At 35.5% G+C, this 23,916-nt stretch overlaps 1 protein-coding gene across 6 annotated transcripts in view; it reads left to right on the top strand.

Moving 5' to 3' along the window:
• The window catches only part of Slit2 (slit guidance ligand 2), a 346,206-nt gene that overhangs the window by 208,662 nt on the left and 113,628 nt on the right, over nucleotides 1-23,916 (top strand). For 4 of the 6 annotated variants that reach the window (XM_075943594.1, XM_075943590.1, XM_075943592.1 and 1 more), the window contains exons 6-9: nucleotides 5,467-5,538; nucleotides 9,928-9,999; nucleotides 12,801-12,964; nucleotides 15,405-15,543. In XM_075943594.1, coding sequence (XP_075799709.1) covers nucleotides 5,467-5,538; nucleotides 9,928-9,999; nucleotides 12,801-12,964; nucleotides 15,405-15,543 — 447 coding nt within the window. Of the gene's footprint in view, nucleotides 1-5,466; nucleotides 5,539-9,927; nucleotides 10,000-12,800; nucleotides 12,974-15,404; nucleotides 15,544-23,916 lie in introns of all 6 variants that reach the window. The other 2 variants (XM_075943593.1, XM_075943588.1) reach the window with 1 other exon arrangement.

Raw genomic sequence — 23,916 nt, 5'->3', positions numbered from 1 at the left:
TATCTACCTACCTTTCTGTCTATCTGTGTTTCTATGTATGTATGTATGTATGTATGTATGTATGTATGTATGTATCTATCTATCTATCTATCTATCTATCTATCTATCTATCTATCTACCTACCTACCTATCTACCTATCTACCTATCTACCTATCTATGTGATTGTGTGTGTGTGTGTATATGTATATGACATGACAACTTGGATATTATATAGGGCTGGAAATTGAATCCAGGTCTTAATGCATGCTAGGAAACATTTCAACTGCTGGGCCACATCGTAGACATTTAAAGAGATCTAAGATTTTTCTACACTAATTTAAATACCTCTACCTAAAAGAATCACAGCCTTTATAGAATTTTACATTACTTCTTTGACTTGTGCCCATACATTTATCTAAAAATTCACCTGAAGCAAAAAAGCATTGTGAATTTGCTTCCTCGGGTCTTGGATACTGTGTGGGAACGTGGGGAATACATCATTCTCAATTACAATCAAAGATAAACATAATATTTGCTATTTACTGTAGACAAGTTTTCAGACTTTTGAGTCTTATTATTTCATCTGTGCAGTAGAGGTGTTGGCAATATTTACCTTCTTAATTTACTGGGAAGGATAATTAGATTGTATATCAATGAATATGTAACATTCAGTGTACGTGTGAATATTTATTAGACTCAGTCTTAGTGTCAGACAGGTTTGGTTCATTTTTCTAGAAATTCCAGGACACAAATATCATCCTAGTTGTGTTTTCTCTATTTTCTATTAAAAATACTTCTTTTACTTCTGCAGGCTCTTTTCATTCCCTCAAACAGCAAGTGCATATACATAAACATAAAGTATTCTAGTGAAATTCAAAGTTTCTTGTTACTGAGAAGATATATAAAGCATTGCCTGAAAGACTGTAAAATAATTAAAACTAAGATGAATGCAAATTCTTGAAATTCTTTGGATAGTTTCTCACTTTAGCATGAAGTACCCCCAAACCAGGCTCTTGCTGGCACACAAGATAATGTGGTTGTTTAAATTAATATATATGATATTTATTGATTTAGCCAACTTATGCTATCTTCCTTTTTTATGTGTTATTGTTTCAATTACAAAATGTTGTTTGAATAACAGTTGGCATGAGATTTGGCTATTTACAATTAAATATAGACTTGAATTTTTCCCTTAGGGAAAGATACTATAACCACATTAAAAGAATTTCCTAGCTTTTGTTCCCCAAATTTACTGTGTTTTTTTGTTTGTTTGTTTTAGAAAAAAATAAATCAGGTTTCTTTAGATTGCAAAATACTTTTATTGACTCTGACCATTTTTATTTGTTTTAAATTATCTAAAGCTTTATTCAGTCCTTTATTTTACAGCAACAATATAAATAACAGACCGTTTCTTGCTCCTGAAATTAAATATAGCAAAAGTCGGTCATTGTCATATGAACTTCATTGAGAAATTGGTAACCTCTTGTTTGGATCACACAGTATTATAGATTTTAATGCTCTGTGATATTTCACAATTAAGTCTATTTTAGACATTCTAATTTTTATGAAAGAAAGCCAATTAGCAACTGGATATTATTTCTTGGATGTTGAAGAAAAATATAGGTTTGCTATGTTTAGAGATGCAATCATCTAAATTTAACACTGTGAAATAAGCTTTGCATATAAGATTAAAATACAGTATGGCATCTAAATTTTAAAGCAAGGATATAGGAAATATTTTAAGAAAACTTTAACAAAACATACAGTATTTCCAGCTCTATTATATTTATCCTTTTGTCCTTATTATACTGGTTTTAGACTTAATGTTAGAAGGTTATATATTGTTTCCAATAATTACACTCAGAGACTTTTTACTGTGAAATAAAACCAGGGAAGCTTCATATATTCTGTGTGTGAGTCACAGAGTACGCTGCTCAGTGTCCGAGTCTGTTGGCCTGAGACTATAGCCAACCAAGCTAGGCGCCATCAATACGGGGAGCCTGGGCTTCCTAGGTATCAGTGGATTCTTGTCCAACCACTGCTGAGCATAGGACTTAATGCCTAACAGGATGAGGACAAAGGTGATGATTCATTTTGACCTCTCTATTTGCATGAAATCATGCAGTGTTTGGAAAACCAATCCACAGATATGGACAGTGGTGGAGTGACTAGAGAGATTTCCCACTGGAAAAGAAGCCAAGTGTAGATTACAAAACGGAAATTACTAAAACAAGACACAGACACCCATGTTGACTAAAGAGTTCAGAAATCTAACTATAATAGGTTTCTTTCTTCAAATAAATAATAAAATCTCCTCATGGTGATTTTCATGTACAACAGAAGCATCAGAAAAAAATTCTGCTCTCCTAATGCCTTTTTCATTTGAATTCTTTTTTTTTTTTTTTTTTTTTGGTGCCATGACTCGGATTCGAACCGAGGTTGCTGCGGTTGAATTCTTTAAAGAATAAAATTATGGCTGAATAATTAATTAGAATTTTAGAGAATTAATAAAAAGTGTCTGCATCCTTAATTCATAACAATTCCAGGTTGCAATTAAAAATCCCACCTAAGGAAACTCAGACTTAACTAAATGCAAGACCAGACACTTTTCTTGTTTCCAGAAGGCTTAAGGCCATTGAGAGGGATGTATGCAGAGTGAAAGAACCAGTATGCAGGAAGAGTCCAGAAACCCCCAAATAAATTATGTTGTTGGGCTATTTTGACAGTTTGTTTTGAACCCTGTAGACAGATGGAATTCTGCGCACAGAGATTGCCGCACAGCAATCACGAAAGCACAAAGTTTTCTGTAGCCACTCACTTAACTGTCAAAATTCACAACTGATAGAGAAATTATTCAACAATTTGTGTTTGCTTATCTTTAACTTACTCACAACTCCATGAATTATTTACATCCTAAGGAAATGCGTGTCCTGAGATTTGGTAACATTCAAAAAACTTTAAAAATATACTCATGTTTTACTTTTATGAAACTCAAACATTCCAAATATCTTTACCATAGAGTTTACATATATATTTTAAACTGTCGAGAACTACATGTAATCACACGGAAAACCAAAAGGGAGTTCAAGTGCCTAAGTTTCCAGCAATAGTACAAATTCTGCCATAAGGAAAATGATGGGTCTTTTAGTCTTGTAGAACAGGATTCGCCTGGATGCTTTCTGGCATGCTCCAGATTCCCCTTTGTGCATTGTATGCATGATTTAGAAGCAGCTGTGTCAGCACTGATTTATACATTGACAGCTAAGGATAATAAGATATGGGCAAACATACAGCTCACCCTTTTACAGATTAACCTGGAGACTGCATTAGGCAAATTTGATAGCATTAAAAGATTTTGCCAATTTGTCTGGAAACAATTTCTCTTTTGTAGCATGTCAAGGGTAACACTTCTTGCCACTGTACTAATTTAAATGGCTTTGATAAATTGTTCAAGAGGTTAGAGAATGGTAGTGTAGATATATATTTGGCACTTCGAAATAAAAAGGCTATTAACTTAATTGTTAAATGAATTTAATCTTTAAAAATCAAAAGTGCTCAAGGATCTAAGTGTTTTCTTGGAACCGCAGCAACCATATTATATCATGAGGCTTTAAATGTCTTCCTGGAAAATGAAATTATACTTCTGCATTGCTTCCTAATAAGCGGGAAAAGCTTTCAACTATTGCAGTAGCAGGAGTCCTGGGCAGTATTAGGGAAAAGCTAAGATTTATAAATATGGTGGAACTCTATCTTTCCCAGAATGCACTTGCTTTTATATTATCCTACATTGTACTATGTACGAGACATCAGGTAGTATTATCTATGATTGTGTTTTCTGGAGACTTATTTAACACTGAGATGCAGCATTCATGAGATATTCCCTACATACATACTTTCTAAATAGGGGATCTATGGAGACCTCTCTGGAAGCTAGCAGATGCAATCACCACACCTCTATTCAGTAGCCCTGCGAGAAGACCAGCTGTTTTATGAAATGTTCAAACAGTTCCTTCAGAGTAGTCCTCAAGTGTGAATTGGGCCTCTTGGTGAATTCTGGACTTGAAACAAGGACAAGATGAGTTGATATTTTGATAGTAATCTAGCTCTTATACGTCCATGTTTCCAGAGCACTCATGGAGGGCAAACATTTAATTTCTCTATCAAATGAAGCATTAAAATACATTTTCTCTACTGGAACAATAATGTCTCTAAACATCAAGGTACCATTGTGAGAACCACTTATTGGAAACAGGACAGGAAGTACTCTCTTCTTTCTTTCGAGAAAGTCAATTACTTTTCTATGTATTGTTGAAAGTGCTTTCTTCTCTACAAGATATAAGGTACAACATACAAGACATCCCTACCACAGTTTCCCCTCCTCCCGCTCCCCGCATCGTTTCTTCCCAGATTGGAAGTAAATTTCTTAAAATGAACAGTAAGATTTTTAATTCAAACAAAAACATCAGAAATAGAAAAAAATCATAAGCAAGTTTGAGCCATCCATTTTATTCTGTCTACAACTGAATATTGATGTTCAGTCTTTTAAACACTAAAGAAGAGTCATTTGTTTGAATGATATATGATTGAGTGGGCTGAAAGAAAGGTAAAATGTTTCATAAAGTATATGCTATTGCGACAAAATCCTTACAGTTGACGTTTTTCTTTTTTTTATTGTCTGGGGCTAAAAATTAGCATCTTAAAGAAAATAACCAAAGTTTCATTTAAGTTTTAATGAATTAATTTACATCATGTGCTAATAGTGAGCAAATAGTTTGTTGGGTTTTTTTTTTTTTGGAATCACATTCTGAAAGTTTCTTAACACAAAAAATTCTAGACATTGAAGAGAATTTGTATGTAACAATAAATGCAAATCTGAACGGTAGTGAAGCCCGGTTTACAATGACTATGAGCTTTCTAATGTGTGTTCTTGGTTCGAAGGGTGGGGAGATGCACAGCATCCTCTCTTGTTTTCAGTTTGGAGTCTGGAAAGAAGCTGCCTTTAAAAGATGGAAACCGAAAGTAGCCTTCCTCCTTCTTGCCAAGGATAGTGAAATTAACATGCAGCTGGGCTTCTCTGATAAATGGATTCTGTTAGGTCACTGAGGGGGTGCATGTGACATTAAGTGATTTACAGCCCTTTACCTTAATGAAATTGTTTCAGCAAGATGACGCTGAAAGCTCTTAATGGATAGCTTTTCTTGATGTAATGAAATTGCATTCCTATGGCATTTAATATAAGGTGCAGTTATTATTTACTGGAGCTTTCCAAGGGCTGCTATTTGCACAGACAGTTCGGAACAAAAAGAGACTTCAGTAGCTGCACGGGGAGGGCAGGATGGCGGTGACAGTCTCAAGCGGATGAGTGTGCGTGAGGAAGCCTTTCAGGAAGTGCGATCGGAGCGTCAGTGCTCCTTCAGAAGTCTTCAGGTCTCCTACACCCAGCTCCTGTGCCTTTCCCTTACATAGTCTTTTAATCCATTTAACAGGCAACTGGATTACAACCAGATCAGCTGCATCGAAGATGGGGCCTTTAGAGCGCTGAGAGACCTAGAAGTACTGTGAGTATCGCTTATTTCTCTGACTCTTTTCTAGAAAGTTGTTTCATTGTTTCTAGAGAGTAATAATGTGATGACTTAGCTACTGTCTAATAGTCCTGTGTCAAAAGGTTTTCCTAACGACAACAGCAACAACAACAAATACTCCTTTAAAAAACTTGTGAATACCCAGAAGAGTCGAGATGTATGTGGGCGAAACCATGTAAATGTTTCTATGTAGACATTCTGTATTTAAGAAGAGCACTTGAAAGCCTACTCTTAATAAAATATCCTCATAGCATTGATAGATGTTTCCAAAGTTCCCAGATCCCTAAATATTAAGATAAAAATCCAAAATAAACCACTATTTAATAATATATTTGGTGGTTAGTGTGAAATGGAAAGATGTTTTCATTTAATCATGCAATTTTCCATGATGACATAAGTCAAGTTCATTTTTGTATGTTTATTTTGAATTTGGGTTCCTAATTTGAATGAGCCATGGATGAGATCCATTTCAGAGACTTCACTGCTATTCTCCTTGAGTGAAAAGATTTTTCCATGCATTAGTTCCATCCGCAACACAGTCAGAAATTTCACGTGTTCAATATGAAGTGGTTTTGAATTTCTCATTAGTTTGCTAAAAGTTGTACAAGAATTAACAAGTCCACCCTCCATAAAAAAAGGGTGAGTTAATTGAGAAGTTTTGAGCCACTGAAATATAATCTGAAGATGAATAATATTTCAACCAAGATATCTTATTTTACTAAGATTGCTATGTGATTCTTATTTTTATTACATGTTGAGAAGAGTTTCTACCTGTCCCCGATCTGAGTTAACATTTTAAAGAGTTGATAAGAAATCACAAATGTCACTTGTCTGAATTGTTCAGTACATGGAGGTCATGTTTATTGCTGTTGAAAAAAAAATCTTTTTCTACTTCAAAGATGGTCAAATTGCTTACGTACACTTTAGTTTAAAGCCACTTTTTAACCAGTGTGCAAATAACTGTGCTGCTTGTGTGTGAAAGTGGAGGTGGGGGCAATGAGTGAGTGTAGCAGAGGGAGAGCAAGTGTCAGTCCCACAAACTGAAGGGTTTAATATAGAGAGAACTATATAACATATATAACTACAGATTAACTTGAATCAGAAATAGTCGCCTTGCATATTGTTATTTTCATCTTAGCAAATTTCTAAAGATTGATTTTTTTTGAGAACTGTTATCATGCGAATGAAATAGAAATTTAAACATTGGGATACTGTTAAATTTTATCTTAAGAAAATGACTAAAGTTTGACCTCTGCGGGAACCATTACTATGCAACATGATATTCTTTACAATCTAAAGCATTGGAATGAGGCTCATAATTTCATATCATAGAGCTGCATGATGATTACAACCTGCTTACAGATGCAAATAGTTAAAATTATCCACTACAAGAAAATGTTTGTGTATTTTTAAAGTATTTCAATGTTTTTGGTAAAATTTTGTGATGTCACAAATGTAATTTATATAATTTTTAAAAATAATACATTTAGTGCATTTTAAACCGTATTTCCATAATTGGATTGATAAAGGAGAATGGGATAAAACATTGAAAAGATGGAATTATTAAATAGACCATTACTAAACGGTGTTCCTGAAAGAAGGGTGACAATTCTGACTTTGTAGATTCTCTTCTTATGATCTCATGAAAGAATAGTAACTTAAGGTTCATATGTAATTTCAGATACCCAGGGTTTTAATTTAAGTTTTATTTTTATTCCATGAGCATATTTGACTATCTGACACTATTGAGGCCAAACAAAAGAATATGGTGTGATCATGCTGATCACTGATAAAATGTCTAGATAAGGATTTCTTTTTTTAGAAAAAGAGTTAATGAAGTCTGAGATTCCAAAAGAAGTCAGGATAGGTGAGACATGAGTTGGTTTCCTATTCTTCCTGTTTAATTCTGGTTGATAGAATATACAATTAACTATGTATTTTTACTATGAAGAAATAGTCTCAATAACATTGAAAACTAAATTTGTCTATATGGCTTTTTTCTTATTAGGACATTGGACAGAGAAATGAAATAAAAATGCTAGGTTTATATATTTTTCCTATAGAATAGTCATAACTTAATTAAATGGGAACATAGTGAGTCATGTCCATTAAACACTAGACTTTCTGCCAAGTCCTGCTCTTGGTTGGCACTATGAGATAGTAGCAACTAAATCATCATCAAATTGTAATGTGTACACCATCATTTCAAGGGGAATATTTTGTATTTTTTCACTAATAAAACTTTTTTTATAAAAACATATTCTGGTTAAAAAAAAGAGCGAAGTTAAAAATTGATTTAGTTCCCATGCAAAAGAAGTATTCCCAAGTGAACTCCTCAAATGGTATCACAGTATACCTTGTACCTTCAAAGATTTTAGTTTTGTTGAGTATGCCTAAACTTTGAGAGTGGGAAAAGATGTCAGTTGAAATCAACTCCCTTTGAAAAGAGACATACCGCAGAGATGAATAAGACAAGCAGAAGATACTTTGATAGAGTTGGTAAGAGTAATGGACTTTTTTGGGGTTGATTGTTAATTTTGTGAGATATTCTGGGGGTGAAGTGAAAGTGAAGGACTACAGTTTATCGAAGACTAAGTGATCTGTACAAACAGTGATTCTTCGAGTGGGAAATTGATAGGACACCGGGGGTTCTGCCCATGCGAAAGAGGTACACTGATGAGCAGGGGGGTGGCATTTGAGCCTTGTCAGGAGTCTGCACTGGACTTTTTAACTGAGCAGTCTGTGGAGGTCAGACGAGGGACATCAATGAAATGAGCCAGCAAAGAGATGGACTGGGCAAGAAAATAGACAAGCAGAGACAGGCCTCTCCCATGTGGAGTCTGCAGGCACACTGGACTATGCCTTTCTTGTTCTGCTGAGCCTCGTGTTTCTTATATCAACATGGTGAAGGCAGGCGTGAAAATATCTTCAATAAAACCTCAAACTACTCTTGAAAGAAAAAGAAACAAAACACAAACAAGCAAGCAAACAAACAGAAACCAAAAATGGATAGACAGCGGAGGACACTGCGCTCCTCAGTAAACCAGACATGATATTCGCCGTTGTCATACCTAGTGTTCAGTTGTTTGTTCTCCCGGTGCTATGGAAGGTGGTCAAGCAATATGACTCACCCAGGAACTTTGAAATAGAAATTTTTAGATCAATCTCCTATTTATTGTTAAAAATACTAGTAATTAATTCATCTATTTCTTTTTGTTAATCACCCGTGTGAGAACTAGAAAGAGTACCTTTTCAGTGATACCTCTTCAGTTATACCATCAGCTGTGCAGGATTGCTGTCCATGATGTTATCGAGAGACCAGGAATTGACTTCTCAGGAAAGTTGGTTACATCAGCTGTGTACTTAAAACATTGAATGACCCTCTTTGCTACCCAGTTTTGAAATGTATTCGCAGATAAAATAAGTAGCCTAGTGACTTAAGGTCACATAGAGAGAATACGTAATTCATGAGCATCTATAAAACATTGAGACCACTGCCTCATGTTGTCTAAAATCTGGTATTTACTAATGATCTGCCATCATGGACAACTTGTGAAATACTGTTACAGTATATCTGATGTTTGAAGTAAAAGTTTACGTCACAAAGGAATTTTCTTTCAATTGATTTTCTTTCCCATTTTCAACATAATAATTACTATGAAGGGAGAGAAGGAGCAATCTGAATTAAGCAACAATTATACCTTTCACCAAAGCTCCTTTGACCTGCTGTCTTTCTGACTCTACCTCACGACATGATGACTGAGATTGTGACCCAACAGAATTACACAAAGGACAACATGCCATGCTACAACTAAAAGAATACAATAAGGCTTTAATATGCTGCCAGAGCGAGACACTTCATCTCCAAAAGATGAAAATGCCAAATATATATTCATGATATTTCACCCAAGCTTAAGGAGTAGCCATTACCCACAGCAAAGGGTAATTAAATAGTCCTTTATAATAACGATTATGTGTTGTTGGTATGGGATGTCAGCTGAAGAGTCCAAGAATGTCAACATCACCATGGACACTAATTAAACAAAGAAATGTAAAGTCCAATTTTCTAATTCATTTTTCTATGGTAATCAAGCAGGCTTGCATGCAATAGTATAATGTAACAAAAATGTCTGACCTAAGCCATACATATATATTTTACAAGTGTTTAATAATATGGAATGCATAGTAATATATTTAAATATGAAAATTAGGTATCATATTTTCTCTAAAATAGTGAATTTCTATGTGTTCTCTACAAAGAAGTTTACTTAAATGAAGTCATAAGAAAATTTTGATGTTAATATAAAAAGATCAATGATTTTCCAAATCTAACTAAAAATTTTAACTTTTTTTTTTATTCTACAGCACTCTCAACAATAACAATATTACTAGACTTTCAGTGGCAAGTTTCAACCATATGCCTAAACTTAGGACATTGTAAGTAGCCAAAATGTACAGAAAGATGGATTTAATTATTAAGAATGTTTCTTCAGTACAATCTTTAATAGTCAGTGTATAGGACCATTAGTTCATTATAGCATAGGCAAAGAAAATGCAACTTGGGAAGAATGCTAGAAGTACTATTTTAGAAAATGAACTGTTACTCTGAAAACTTGGTTTCCTTACAAATGATATGCATTGCAGAAAGTTTGGAGAAAAATAAAACATTTACTTTGAGCTATTGGAGAAGTCACATTCCATTAAAAAGTGAAAGACTCCTTGATTGGCTGTCAGAAATGATAAATGGGAAATCTTTATGATTTTATTACTGTATTAGAAGCAGACCTAATACAGCTAACGTGTGCTCCAGCGTTCTCTGTAATGTAAAGTCAGGGCATCACCCACTGCTGCTTGCATAATTAAAGCTGTGTCAGCATTTACATTTAAAACTATCTTTCCAGGGTCACACACAGTCATTAAGATATTTTTGTGAAATAAAATATGAATTACAGCTTATTTTTCTCTCTCCAAGAAAAATGAACCGTTAAACCCCAACTTGCAGCTTTTGAATTTTAGTATTTTAAGATACGGATCTCTGGTTAACTGGGTTTCAAAATCACCCAGACCTAGAAGGTGAATTTCTAGAAACAGGGGAACAAAATCAAAGATTTGGGCTTGTGGTGGAGAAATGTATTTTTAAATCAGTTACGTCTATTTTGATTAATTTTTCAAAACATTTCTCTTTTTAAAATAGCAAATAACCGAGCCCAGGCATGGCAATGCACAATTGGCAATCCAATCATTTAAGAGGCAAAATAGGAAGTTCGGGCATTCAAAGATGACCTTTGCTACATAGGGTGGTCAAAGCAGCATGAGTTACATGAGATTCTCCCTTATAAAAATAAACAAAATAAACAAATCAATAAGCAATCAAATATATGATACTTGAAAACATTCATTTAATTTTTTAAATAAACACACACTGAGTTGTGTGTGGTGACAAGGCCTTTAATCTCAATAATCTCAATATTCAGGTAGCAGAGGCAGGTAGAGCTATTGAGTCCAAGGCCAGTCTCGCCTACATAGTGAGTTCTAGCCAAGGATACATGCTCAGATCTTATCTAAAAAATAAAATTGTAAAGTGCTTCATTGTATAAATCTTTTAATTCCTTGACATTGCTAATTTAGTAACTAAATGTATTTTCCTATCAAAATGAGATTGATTAATAACCTCACTTACCTAAACTGTTTTTGACAAAATCAGTTTAATACTAACTTTATGTAATATATGTGCAAAGAAAGAACTATGATTTTAATACCCGTAAAAAGAAATACAGTTAAACTGTACATCAACATATCATTGCATTTTTGTGCCTTTTTCTGCTGGTAGCCATATACTGGCTTATCTTCCAAACCAGCTGTAAATTGTTTGTCATTTTTTAAAACTTTTTCTTACTGATTTTATTGAGCTATACATTTTTAAAATATTTTTGTATCTTTTCATCACTCCCTGTTTGACATGGACATGGAAACAGGCTCTGTTTAGTTGAACATATTTGGTAAGAATGGCGAAAGAGGTACCAGTGGCTACCAAAGGCAGTGTTCAAATTCTCAGCAAACTAAGGAGCTGGTCCCTCACCGTTCCAAAAATCCAATATTTGACCTCAGGATATCCATTTTAGTTTTGATGCAGGGCATCCTGGTTCTTATACAAACACTCAAGGAGAATATGGCCATCATTTAATTTTAAATTCCCCCCCCCTTTTGGTTGGCTCATTTTTCTCTAGCATCGTTGGTACTTAAAAATTCCATTTTTATACTTGGATTATCTTTCTAGGCTGAGTTCTGTATTTTACAATCCATTATCATTATTGAGTTAGAATTGAACACATCAGCTAAAAGGGGCTAAAATTGTCCCACTGTGTCATAGACAATTGTAGGAACGATGTTTTGATTTATAGCATTAGGTGACCTGTCTTTAGTTTGAGCAAACGTAAAACACAGTTTGAAGTCATTTACCTAATTTAGTGGATACATTTGCCTGATATTTTATTAATGGAGAAGTACTATTTGCAATTTGGAAGGAACCCATGATCTTGCATAGATTCTGGCAGCATAAAGGGGTCTTATTTAATTTCTTCCCATCCAGCCACTTTTGCCTTTTAATTTTACTCTTTGCTCTTTGAAGCTAGATTCTAAAAACCAAATTCAGCTAATCCCTTTTCTGAGAGACTGGGCCCAGTGGGGTGAGGGGAGAAGAAGGGAGGGAGGGGAGAAATCACAAGACGTATGTTAAAAGCCGACTGTCTTATATTGAATTATTATTCATCTTACTCAGCAAAATAGTGCTATGCTAAAATGACTTTGTAAGCCGTTGCTATAGGAACTAACAATGGTCTTTGCTGATATTTGAACTATAAGCCACACCTTTTGTTCTAAACACTTGCCGTCCGCCCCTCTTCACGCCCACAGCCTTGGACCACCTCTATTGGCTTTTGTTATGGTGGGGATGGAGAATAATTTGCCCCGGGCTGATATTTTTTTCTCATTACCCCTTTGAAGGAATATAAGCAAAATAATTTCATGGTCCTTCTTCTTCTGCCTTTTTGCCTAGCTAAGACTAGAACTGACTCATGTTTATGAAGCAGTTTAATTATCTGAGAAATAATTGTATTAGGAATTCCCTAAGGTGTGCCTGTATTGGTGGTGTTTTTTTTTAAGAAGTTTATCTTTTTACGAATAAAGTTTGAATTAACTGTCTCCTGTTTTCTTGCTTTGAACTCCTCCCTCTTATTTAGTCGACTCCATTCAAACAACCTGTACTGCGACTGCCACCTGGCCTGGCTCTCGGATTGGCTTCGCCAACGGCCTCGGGTGGGCTTGTACACTCAGTGTATGGGCCCATCCCACCTGAGAGGACACAATGTAGCAGAGGTTCAAAAACGAGAATTTGTCTGCAGTGGTAAGATCAGTGGGGTTGTAGTAGAAAAAAAAAAAAACCACTAGTGTAACAGGTGTGAGGAATTCAAATTTCAAAGGTTCAGATTTGCTCCCCAGGGAGTCATCATGCATTCATCACCATGGAGACTCTATTGTGCAGCGAGAAGAACACTCAATTCTAGGACATTTGTACCTAGGGCAATTGTTGATTACTCGGATAGAACAATCTTTCCAGTTGCATCCCAAGGGAATATAGGAAATTCCCTGTTGTAACAATATTTGTGAAATAATTGTTTTATCTTTTATTGAAGATTACTGTCTACTTTTATACTCACTAGTGAAAAATGACTAGTAATCCTGGATACTTATCCTAAAATTCAGTACAACTCAACTGTGATTATAAAAAGATAGAGTATCTCTTTATAAATATGTACATCTAATGATTCACTTCTACTAAAAATAAGTATATTTTTATGTACCAAAACATCTGCAAAACATATTTATCAAAGGCTAACATTTGCTGTATTCTGCATGTCTAAACAGTAATGTAAATATTTCACACATAGCTGCCCCACTTTACCCTTGAAACAACTATATGAACAATATAAATTAATCTCTATATTGGAGACTAAAATATAGTATAATATCATAAGCTTTTCCAATTTTATATGTTCAAATTCAAGGATCTCAACCTATATAGTCTATATTTGCATACATATATGTACATATGCACACAATTAAATTATATACATGGATATGACTGTGTGTATTTATGAATATATGTCTAGGTGTGATTCAGAACACTTTGTTTAAAATATAATGAAACACATAAACTTTTGATTGTCCTGGGGATAGACCCCAGGCTCGTGTATATTTTGACAAGACCTCTTTCAAGCCTAACACGAAGTTTGAAATCACTATATAATTGGCTTTTCTTATTTACCTGCACAGATATGGGTTCAAGCAACCAGCATCAAAACATTACTAAAACAAATGATCAGTACTGAAACTTTACCATCATTTTCTTTTCTTTAGTCTCTAAGCAAAGCACTATTATAACAAATATTTGCATATCATTTATATTTTATTCATTGTTGTAAGTAATCAAAAGATGACTGATATTATAGGGTTGATTTGCATAGGCCTTATCCAAATATGATCTTACTTTAAGGGAATTTTACAGCCACTTATGTATGTGTGGAGGTCCTCGTCTCTTCACCCATGCTTACCATGCATTGAAAGCAGTTCACATTTTTAAATGACTGGAAGAAAATTACTAGCTCATTTTTGGACATTTAAAGAAATCTTTCGGACGTTTAAACGTATTTCCACACTTTGTGATCTACCTCCAGTTTTCTTATAATAACCTGGAATATTCTCGGTGTGTTTGGTTGCTTTTTAAAAATCCAAACAAATGACTAACATTTCTCTAACCATCGTTTTTCTCTTTTTTGTTTTCTCCGCGCTGCCTTCTAGATGAGGAAGAAGGCAAGTTTATATTTTGTGTTTGTGTTTTCTCCCTCCTTGCATTTTTTTTTTAGACTTAGAATATTGTTGTACTTTGAGAACCAATGTGGAGGTCTGGGTTTAGCAACTAGCCCACAGTCTTTTTCTGGCACTTCTCTCACACCGGGAGGGCCCCTTCCCAGTAGATCCCAGAAGATTGTCCTGATTTTCTCCAGAAACCATAGCTAAGCAGGCGCCTGTTTGGTGCAACCTGGCCTATGATGTTCTGGTTTTCGTTACTCAGACTGGGAAATCTGATTTCAGGAGACTTTTGTGTTCAAACACTGAGCAGTGAAATTACACATCTGCAGGTGACTGCTCATAGCAAAAGTTTCTATCAGATGAAGCCCTGAAAAGAATCATTTGGACGAACAATTATAGAATGATCTCCCACAAATTACCATAATAACTTCAAAGAAAGCAGCAATTTTGAATCTATCCAGACATCAAACTTCCATTATCTAGTTTTCTCCTCCATTTGTTGGCATGGGCTAACTTAATTTGACCAACAGTTATGTCAATCAAGATGGAAGTCCTCTACATTTTTTTCTTTCTTTTTTCCAGAAGCAAAGTAAATTATGCTACATCAGTTTGATTAAAACCAAGCTCCAGTTAAGCTTATTAGAAATTATATAGCTCATTCTGAAATATCTGCTTTTTTGAGAACTCATGTTACTTTTGAATAGAATTCTGGTCTGTATCTAAATTTAGTTTTACTAACCTTTTCTAAGTTTTGAAAATGTTACAATTGTTATGATTTCTTACAATATTAAGATATAACTGCATGCTTTCCCAAATATAGTCTAGAAATATTAAGGATGCTTATTTAATAAACAAGCATGCGAGGACTTGATCTTTGCCCCCTGCTTTCTAAGATGAACATAGTCTGTATATCTCTCTATTGTGAAATTCCAGAGAAAAATCTAACTTGTGTTGATTTTTTTTTTCTCTTTCAGGTCATCAGTCATTCATGGCTCCCTCCTGCAGTGTTCTGCACTGCCCTGCTGCCTGTACCTGTAGCAACAATATTGTGGACTGCCGAGGAAAAGGCCTTACTGAGATCCCCACAAATCTTCCTGAGACCATCACGGAAATGTATGTGCCCCGAATTTTCTTTCTCTTTCAACCTCCCTAATTAATCGAACGCATGGTTCGCTTTCAGGAAGTTTGGGCTTCTCAGGCACCTCTGATTAGTTGCTTTAGGCAAATCATCTCTTCAGAAATGTATCAACCTTTCCTATGTTCACTTATATACATTGATGAAAGGATTATGATTTGATTTTATCACAGGTATAATTAAAAGGAATGTATTTCAGAAAAATTGTATTTGAATAAGCATTTAGGCTCTTTTAAAGACTATATGTGCTTCTCATCCTGACGTTAAGGTCAGCAGGTTTAGTGATGTTGGGTTCTGGCTAAAGCAATGGAGTACAAAAAGGTGGCCAACAGAAGTAAATAAAGCACAACGAGAGGGTTGCTGCCTTCTCAAAAACTCAGGTTTAGATTGAAGTCTCATGATCCTTTTTAAATGCATAGAGTATATAAATATAGAATGTGCTAGACTGTAGCAAGTGTCATCTATTACTTAGCTAGAAAACTTTTTAAAGTTTGTAACATAGTTACTACTTCCATCAAAAGCTCAGTCCTCTTGACTATTATAGACCTTCTTTTTGTGAAACTGAGGATTGATTGTTGGTGTCCTTGTGAAGTGTAAGTCATGTTCATGAAACAGATACGTATAAGATACAATTCAGAATGTCAGCATCACAGAAAGTATCAAGGAAAAATCCCAGTTTCTATTAATGAAGAAGGTATCTCTAACTGCCTAGATTATCATGTTGCTGTTTTATAGGGCAACTCTAAATTGTAACACTGTAATCAGTTTTTGATTGTTTGCTTAAATTAATAAAAGAGGAACAATTTCTCATAAAAAGCAAAAAAAAACTTTTTAAGAACTACCCCTTTCAATCCATTTGTTTAATTTCTATAAGTGAACTGCTTCAATTTTCTTTATGTGAGAATAATCTTAGTCCAAGAATATATGTTATCTTCAAGTATAATATGTGCTTAATAATGTGTTTAGATAATTGGGGTAAGAAACACGGTCTTCTAAAGAGCCTCCAAAATCCACTGAGATTTTATACAAGCACTAAAGCATAACAGACTCTTCATCCAAGGTTTAGTTGGTGGAATAAGATCTTACGATTTCTATGTATTTGGTTTTGGCTGGGTATTGCAAGAGTAAGATATGGTTTGGGAAGTACCAGGTCCAGTTCTGTAAGAAAGAAACACTAGGAACAAATAACAGAGGTGGAAGTGAGTGGTAGGCAACAGAGATTATAAAGGTGAATGGGAAGATAATATTTTCACTTTGAGACATTCCAAAAAGAAAACACTATAGTAATAAGTCTCTGTCTATCATTGAAGGCATTATTATTGAAGTTTTTGAGCTTATTTAGAACTTAGAAGTATATTATGAAAAGAAATCCACAATAATCATTAATCTCCACAAGATTTATTTTTCCAGACCCATGAAGAATATATGATAGAGACAATGTAGAAGCAGTGGCATACAGTCAATAATCCTTATTATTTAAAAGAGTGCATGTGTGTACTATAATTTTATTGATGTATACTCACATAGAACATTGGACTTCATAAAAGCAATTTCTTTCAAATATCTTAGGTCTGTGATCATATTCACCCTAGTTCAATTTCCTCCTTTTCCCAACTTGCATTTCCCCTCTGCTGGCCTCTCTTTCCTACCCCAGTCTCTATTTTGCTTTCATGCTTCATATGTATATTTGTTGTGTATACATATATGGCTTTCTGTTCCTATAAGAAATTTTTAGAACCCACAAATAAGAAAAGAATCATAAAATGGGAAATATTTTTTTCTTTTCCTATCTAGTTTATCGATTTGCTATGTTGATTTCCAGTCACATTCACTTTCCAGAAAGCTACATATGTCTTTCTCCTTTAGAGGCAAATAAAATTCCACTGTGTTTACATGTAGACCACATTTTCCTTATCCATCATTTGCTAACAGCTGTTCAGGTTGATCCCATAACTTGGATATTGAGTAGTGTTACCATAATAGATCTGCATGTACAAGTATCTCTGTGATGTATTGACTTCAGTTCATGGGTCTTTTTTCTTAAACAGTAAAACAGTATAATGACCTATCCAGATACAAAAATATATTTAGTATATAAAGTCATCATCATTTTTTCAGAGATTTTTCTTTTAATTAATGACTGGTTCTTTGCTAATAGCATTTAATAACTATGGAATGAGGCATCAAGTATTCATTGTTAGATGAGTGAAATGCATGCAAAGGCAGAAGGCATTACAGAAAGCAGAGCGGAGGCCAAGATAGACTGAGTAAGAAGAGTTGATATATTTTGTTTAGAATTCCAGTTTTATCTCTCATTTACTGACTCTGAGTTCGTGATTAAGTTAATTCTCTTCTATGATTTCATCATTTTGGGAAACTAAAACATTTTGTTGTTGGGAAATAAAATAATGTGTGTAGAACACATCATAATCTAGAAACCCATAAATGATACCTCAAACCTGGAACACGTACAAAAGTAGCACCTGAACTAAACCCCATAGAGAGGTGATGAATGGAAAGAAACTCCGAGTTAATAAAACATTAATAGACAGATTATATAGGAATGCTGCTTGGGTGATATGTGATAATGCAGAGAACAGAGGAAAGGACATTTAAAAATGGGTCATTGCAACTTCATAGAGGGTTTCGATACTATAAAAATCTTAGAATTTATTTGGAATGCATCTGGAAACAGGTATTTTTAATTGAATCTTCCAAAAGAATTAGTATTAGGGCTGTATCTCAATGGACTTTCAAAGCAGAAGATACCTAGGAATCTATTGCCTTACCTTTGTGGATGTTGGAAGAGGAGGAAATGTTGGACAATAATAAGAGGGGGACATGGAAACAGATGAGAGTTAATACAGAGGTTTGATTAGTAGGGATTAATACTACTGGTGAGGATTTATAGGAAAATTCAGCAAAACCGATGCCAGTTTCAAACCTGAGCAGTAGGAAGACTGTAAATAAGAAGTAAAAATTGTAAAGAGGTTCAAATAACATCATGCAGGTTATAATAATTTTAAACAAGGAAAGAACTTGCCTGAGTCAAAACTTATGAAGTAACTGACCCCCCCCCAAAAAAAATCTATGTTGAAAAGTAATTTCATCAAGCAACCAAGGGAAAGAGAAAAGAGGCAGAAGGCTAGGGCAGTGAAAGCTAGAAAGAGCCTCCAGGCAATGTGGTCTGCTCAAGCAAGTGTTGCTGTCTGTGAGCCCACTGAAGTCCAAAGCAGTTCAGACTTTTAACCATTCATATGAAAGGATTCAATTTTGTCAACAGTGATTACAAAAGCCACTTATGAATGTTAAGACTGGGAATCCCAAAGGGTGAAAATGAACAGCTCAAATCGTTCTTCAAAAACAACTCTTTTAAAAATTCAGAAACCTGCAATCGTTAGAAAATTAGGATGAAAGAATATCTTTGAGAAAAAAAAATAAAGTTAAATAAAACTAGTGAGGAAAATCAAGAGTTAAAGAAGGTGTATGTGCACACAGGAAGAAAGCGGTCAGATCTGCTCCTAACAAAGGGGGACTAACAGATGTTCTAGAAGAGCAAGCTAGGGGCAAAAAATTATCAAAAGCAATACAGTGATGTGGGACATTTTAAATGGCTTGTTCTATTAATCATTTTTATTTTTCACTTTAGCACTTTGCCTCTACCTTGCATGCTCTATAGACTTCAGATAATGGTGGAGTTTAGCAGCATGGAAGTTATACTAAATAATGCATCCCATTGGGTTTACCTATATTAAAGAGGTGATATGTCATATTGTGGTAACATAACTTCAATTTATAAGTTGGTATAAAAACATTCGTCAGGCTACAGATGAATTTTATTCATTATTCATTATTCAGTGGGAATGAAACACCTTCAGAAATGTAACATACTAGCTCAGTGACTCACTCACATTTTTGTCTGTTGAAAATAAAGAATATTGCTAGTATTGAAAAATCATGCAAATGGTACTCAACAAAACATTATTTTCAATTTTTAGAGATAACTTTATTCAAATATTATTGTTTACACTATTATCATTTTATTATTAAAATATTTATTTATCTTATTCAAATATTTCACAACAAGGTATAAGTGGGTTATCTGTGTAGCATCTTTATTTCAGATTGAGATATTTTAATAGTTTTGGCATGTTTGTTTTCTTAGGCTGTGATACATCTTTATTATAAGATTCATAATTGTAATAAAGAGAAAGGATATAAGCTCTATGTAAAAGTGAACACCTGACTGTGATCTAGGTTACTAAACAATATGCAAATATTATCTCCATTCTATTTTTTTTTAGGAAGCACAAATCATATTTTGGTGTTTTACAAAACATTTTTTCTTGAAGATATAAAGCATCATAAACTAGAAATAGGTTAACATCTATTTAAACTCTTCAGTGCTGAATGCTTGCACACATAGCATATAATTTGAATTTTCATTGATTTGTGTGATGAGTTTTACAGAGTAGGAAAACCACTTCAGAGGCATGTTCAGAAAACCCTGGGGGAACTCTCCTCAGGAAGCCTGACGACTACACAATGATTTTATCATGGCCAGTGGTTTGCATTTGCATTCGTGCGCTGGGAATAAGTTTTGACTGTATCTACTGATCACATTTTAATTCATAAGTTTATTTTACTTTTTTAATTCATTGGGAGTGTCAAGTAACATGTTTTGATCATATCTACCTCCCTTCCACCATTTCTTTGCAGATCCACTCCCCCTTTTCCAACCACCTAACTTTGTGATTTTTATTTTTAAACCCTTAAAGACCAATTTGTACAGTACCAATATTCTAGGGTATATAGTCTTTTACTGAACCACAGTCAACTTCTCAGGAGCTACACTCTTAGAGAACATGGTCTTTCCCTCTCTCAGCAGCTGTCTCCATCCATTCTGGCATTAAAACTGTTATGACTTAAGTATTGGGACTGCATAGAACTAAAATTTTTTGTACAGTAAAGGGAACCATCCCTCGTGTAAAAAAAGATCATAACAGGAAGGGAGAATTCTTTAGCAGACATGTGTATTTGTGTTTTTAAACATCTTTCAATACCAAAATTTGAGTTCTAAGAAGGAAACAACAAGTTCTATTCAAGCCACCAGATAGTAACCTAAGCTGTAACAAAACTAATACCGTGGCACACCAAAGCACTTTGATACGCAGTTGATGAATAGTTATTGGAAGTGAGAGTATACACAATTCAGAATCAATCAAGCACTTAATGTTGACTTATCTATGAGAGAGCTGTTGTACCAAGATTAATAAGTGTAATCACAAGGTCGAGTCAGGCTTTCTTTGTGGACATAATGATTGCTTATAAGCAGAATTTCCAAAAATTTGAATAAATAAATTTAATTTTAAAAATGTCTGATAGTCTAGGCTAAAGTGGACTAGAAAGCTGAAAGAATTCATTAGTAAATTTTTCTTCTTACATATACTGCTTTGAAGTTCACGTTAAGTGTTATATCTCCTTTGGCTGCATTCTCTGATGACCAAACCAACATGTTGTAATTACTCTCTTTCTTGAGAGATGGATGCATTTATCACCTTAAAGATGATGCATGGATACCTTTCTCTAAAGTCATATTTCTTTTGTAATGCCAGGGCATAGATATGTAATCTTTCAAAGACTAACAATTTCATTTTGTGGCAGAAGAGAGGAGAGAAAAAACTGAGATGAGTTAAAGAATCTTACTAAAATGAAAAAAAAAATCGATCTTGAAACAGCTCACTGAGCTTTTTTTTTATTTTATTACTTTAAAAAATACCAATCCAAATTCCCACTTTCTCCCCTGCTTCCACTCTCCTCCCACTCCCTCCACACACCCTCCCCCACGCCCCTCTAATCTTTTTTTTTTTTTTTTTTAACAGTTCCAGGTATTTCTTTTTAATCACTTTATAACGATTTTATAAATGATGATAAAACTGATAAGAACTTCAACTTATGATGATGCTCTACAAATAAATTTATTTATTTTGCCTTTTCTTGTCCATTAGTTTTTTTTTTTTTTAAATTTTTTTATTGATAAAAGGAGGATAAAGAAAAGAAAAAAAAAACAAATTTCCACCTCCTCCCACCAGCCTCCCATTTCCCTCCCCCTCCTCCCACTCTTCTCCCCCTCCTCCCACTCTTCTCCCCCTCCTCCCACCCCTCTCCCCTTCCCCCCACTCCTCTCCCCCTCCCTTTCCAGTCCAAAGAGCTGTCAGGGTTCCCTGCCCTGTGGTACGTCCTAGGTCCTCCCCCCTCCATCCATATCTAGGAAGGTGAGCATCCAGACTGGCTAGGCTCCCACCAAGCCAGCACATTGCATAGGATCAAAACCGCGTGTCATTGTCCTTGGCGTCTCATCAGCCCTCATTGTTCGCCATGTTCCGAGAGTCCAGTTTTATCCCATGCTTTTTCTGGTAACAGTCCAGCTGGCCTTGGTGAGCTCCCAGTAGATCATCTCCACTGTCTCAGTGGGTGGGTGCACTCCTCGTGGTCCCGACATCTTTGCTCATGTTCTCACTCCTTCTGCTCCTCATTGGGACCTTGGGAGCTCAGTCCAGTGCTCCAGTGTGGGTCTCTGTCTCTATCTCCATCCATCGCCAGATGCAAGTTCTAGGATGATATGCAATATATTCGTCAGTATTGCTCTAGGGTAGGGTCATTTCAGGTTCCCTATCCTCAGCTGCCCAGGGAACTAACTGGGGACCTCAGCTTGGGCACCTGGGAGCCCCTCAAGGGTCAAGTCTCCTGCCCACCCTAAAGTGGGTCCCTTAACTAAGAATTGTGGTTCCGTGCTCCCCTATCCAACCTTCCTTTATCCCGATCCTCCTGTTTCCCCAAGTACACCCTCCTTCCCTTCTACCTTTTCTCTCCCCATCTCCCCTAACCCCCATCCCACCCCACCCCCAAGATCCCACTTTTCCCCCCGGCAATTTTGTCTATTTCCCTTATCCAAGAGGATAACTATATGTTTTTCCTTGGGTTCACCTTCTTACTTAGCTTCTTTAGATTCGCCTATTGTAGACTCCGTGAACCCTATTTATGGCTAGAAACCAATTATGAGTGAGTACATCCCATGTTCGTCTTTTTGGGCCTGGGATACCTCACTCAGGATAGTGTTTTCTATTTCCATCCATTTGCATGCAAAATTCGAGAAGTCATTGTTTTTTACCGCAGCGTAGTACTCTAGTGTGTATATATTCCATACTTTCTTCATCCATTCTTCCATTGAAGGGCATCTAGGTTGTTTCCAGGTTCTGGCTATTACAAATAATACTGCTATGAACATAGTTGAACAAATGCTTTTGACATGTGATAGAGCATCTCTTGGGTAAATTCCCAAGAGTGGTATTGCTGGGTCCAGGGGTAGGTTGATCCCGAATTTCCGGAGAAACCGAAACACTGACTTCCACAGTGGTTGCACAAGATTGCATTCCCACCAGCAATGGATGAGGGTACCCCTTCCTCCACAGCCTCTCCAGCAAAGGCTATCCTTGGTGTTTTTGACTTTAGCCAATCTTACAGGTGTAAGATGATATCTCAAAGTTGTTTTGATTTGCATTTCCCTGATCGCTAAGGAGGTTGAGCATGACCTTAAGTGTCTTTTGGTCATTTGAACTTCTTCTGTTGAGAATTCTCTGTTCAGTTCAGCGCCCCATTTTTTAATTGGGTTAATTAGCATTTTAAAGTCTAGTTTCTTGAGTTCTCTATATATTTTGGAGATCAGACCTTTGTCTGTTGCGGGGTTGGTGAAGATCTTCTCCCAGTCAGTAGGTTGCCTTTGTGTCTTAGTGACAGTGTCCTTTGCTTTACAGAAGCTTCTCAGTTTTAGTAGGTCCCATTTATTCAATGTTGCCCTTAATGTCTGTGCTTCTGGGGTTATACCTAAGAAGCGATCGCCTGTGCCCATCTGTTGTAGGGTATTGCCCACTTTCTCTTCTATCAGATTCAGTGTTTTCGGGCTGATATTGAGGTCTTTAATCCATTTGGACTTGAGTTTTGTGCACGGTGATAGATATGGGTCTATTTTCATTCTTCTACAGGTTGACATCCAGTTGTGCCAGCACCATTTGTTGAAGATGCTTTCTTTCTTCCAATGTAAACTTTTAGCTCCTTTATCGAAAATGAGGTGTTCATAGGTTTGTGGGATAAAGTCCGGGTCTTCTATACGATTCCATTGGTCGACTTCTCTGTTTTTATGCCAGTACCACCCTGTTTTCATTACTGTAGCTCGGTAATAGAGTTTGAAGTCAGGGATGGTAATGCCTCCAGAAGATCCTTTATTGTATAGGATTGTTTTGGCTATCCTGGGTTTTTTGTTTTTCCATATAAAGTTGATTATTGTCCTCTCC

Source organism: Microtus pennsylvanicus, chromosome 12, assembly GCF_037038515.1.
Source record: "Microtus pennsylvanicus isolate mMicPen1 chromosome 12, mMicPen1.hap1, whole genome shotgun sequence".
NCBI classification, from domain to species: Eukaryota; Metazoa; Chordata; class Mammalia; order Rodentia; family Cricetidae; genus Microtus; species Microtus pennsylvanicus.
This window is presented reverse-complemented; position numbering and strand designations above follow the sequence as displayed.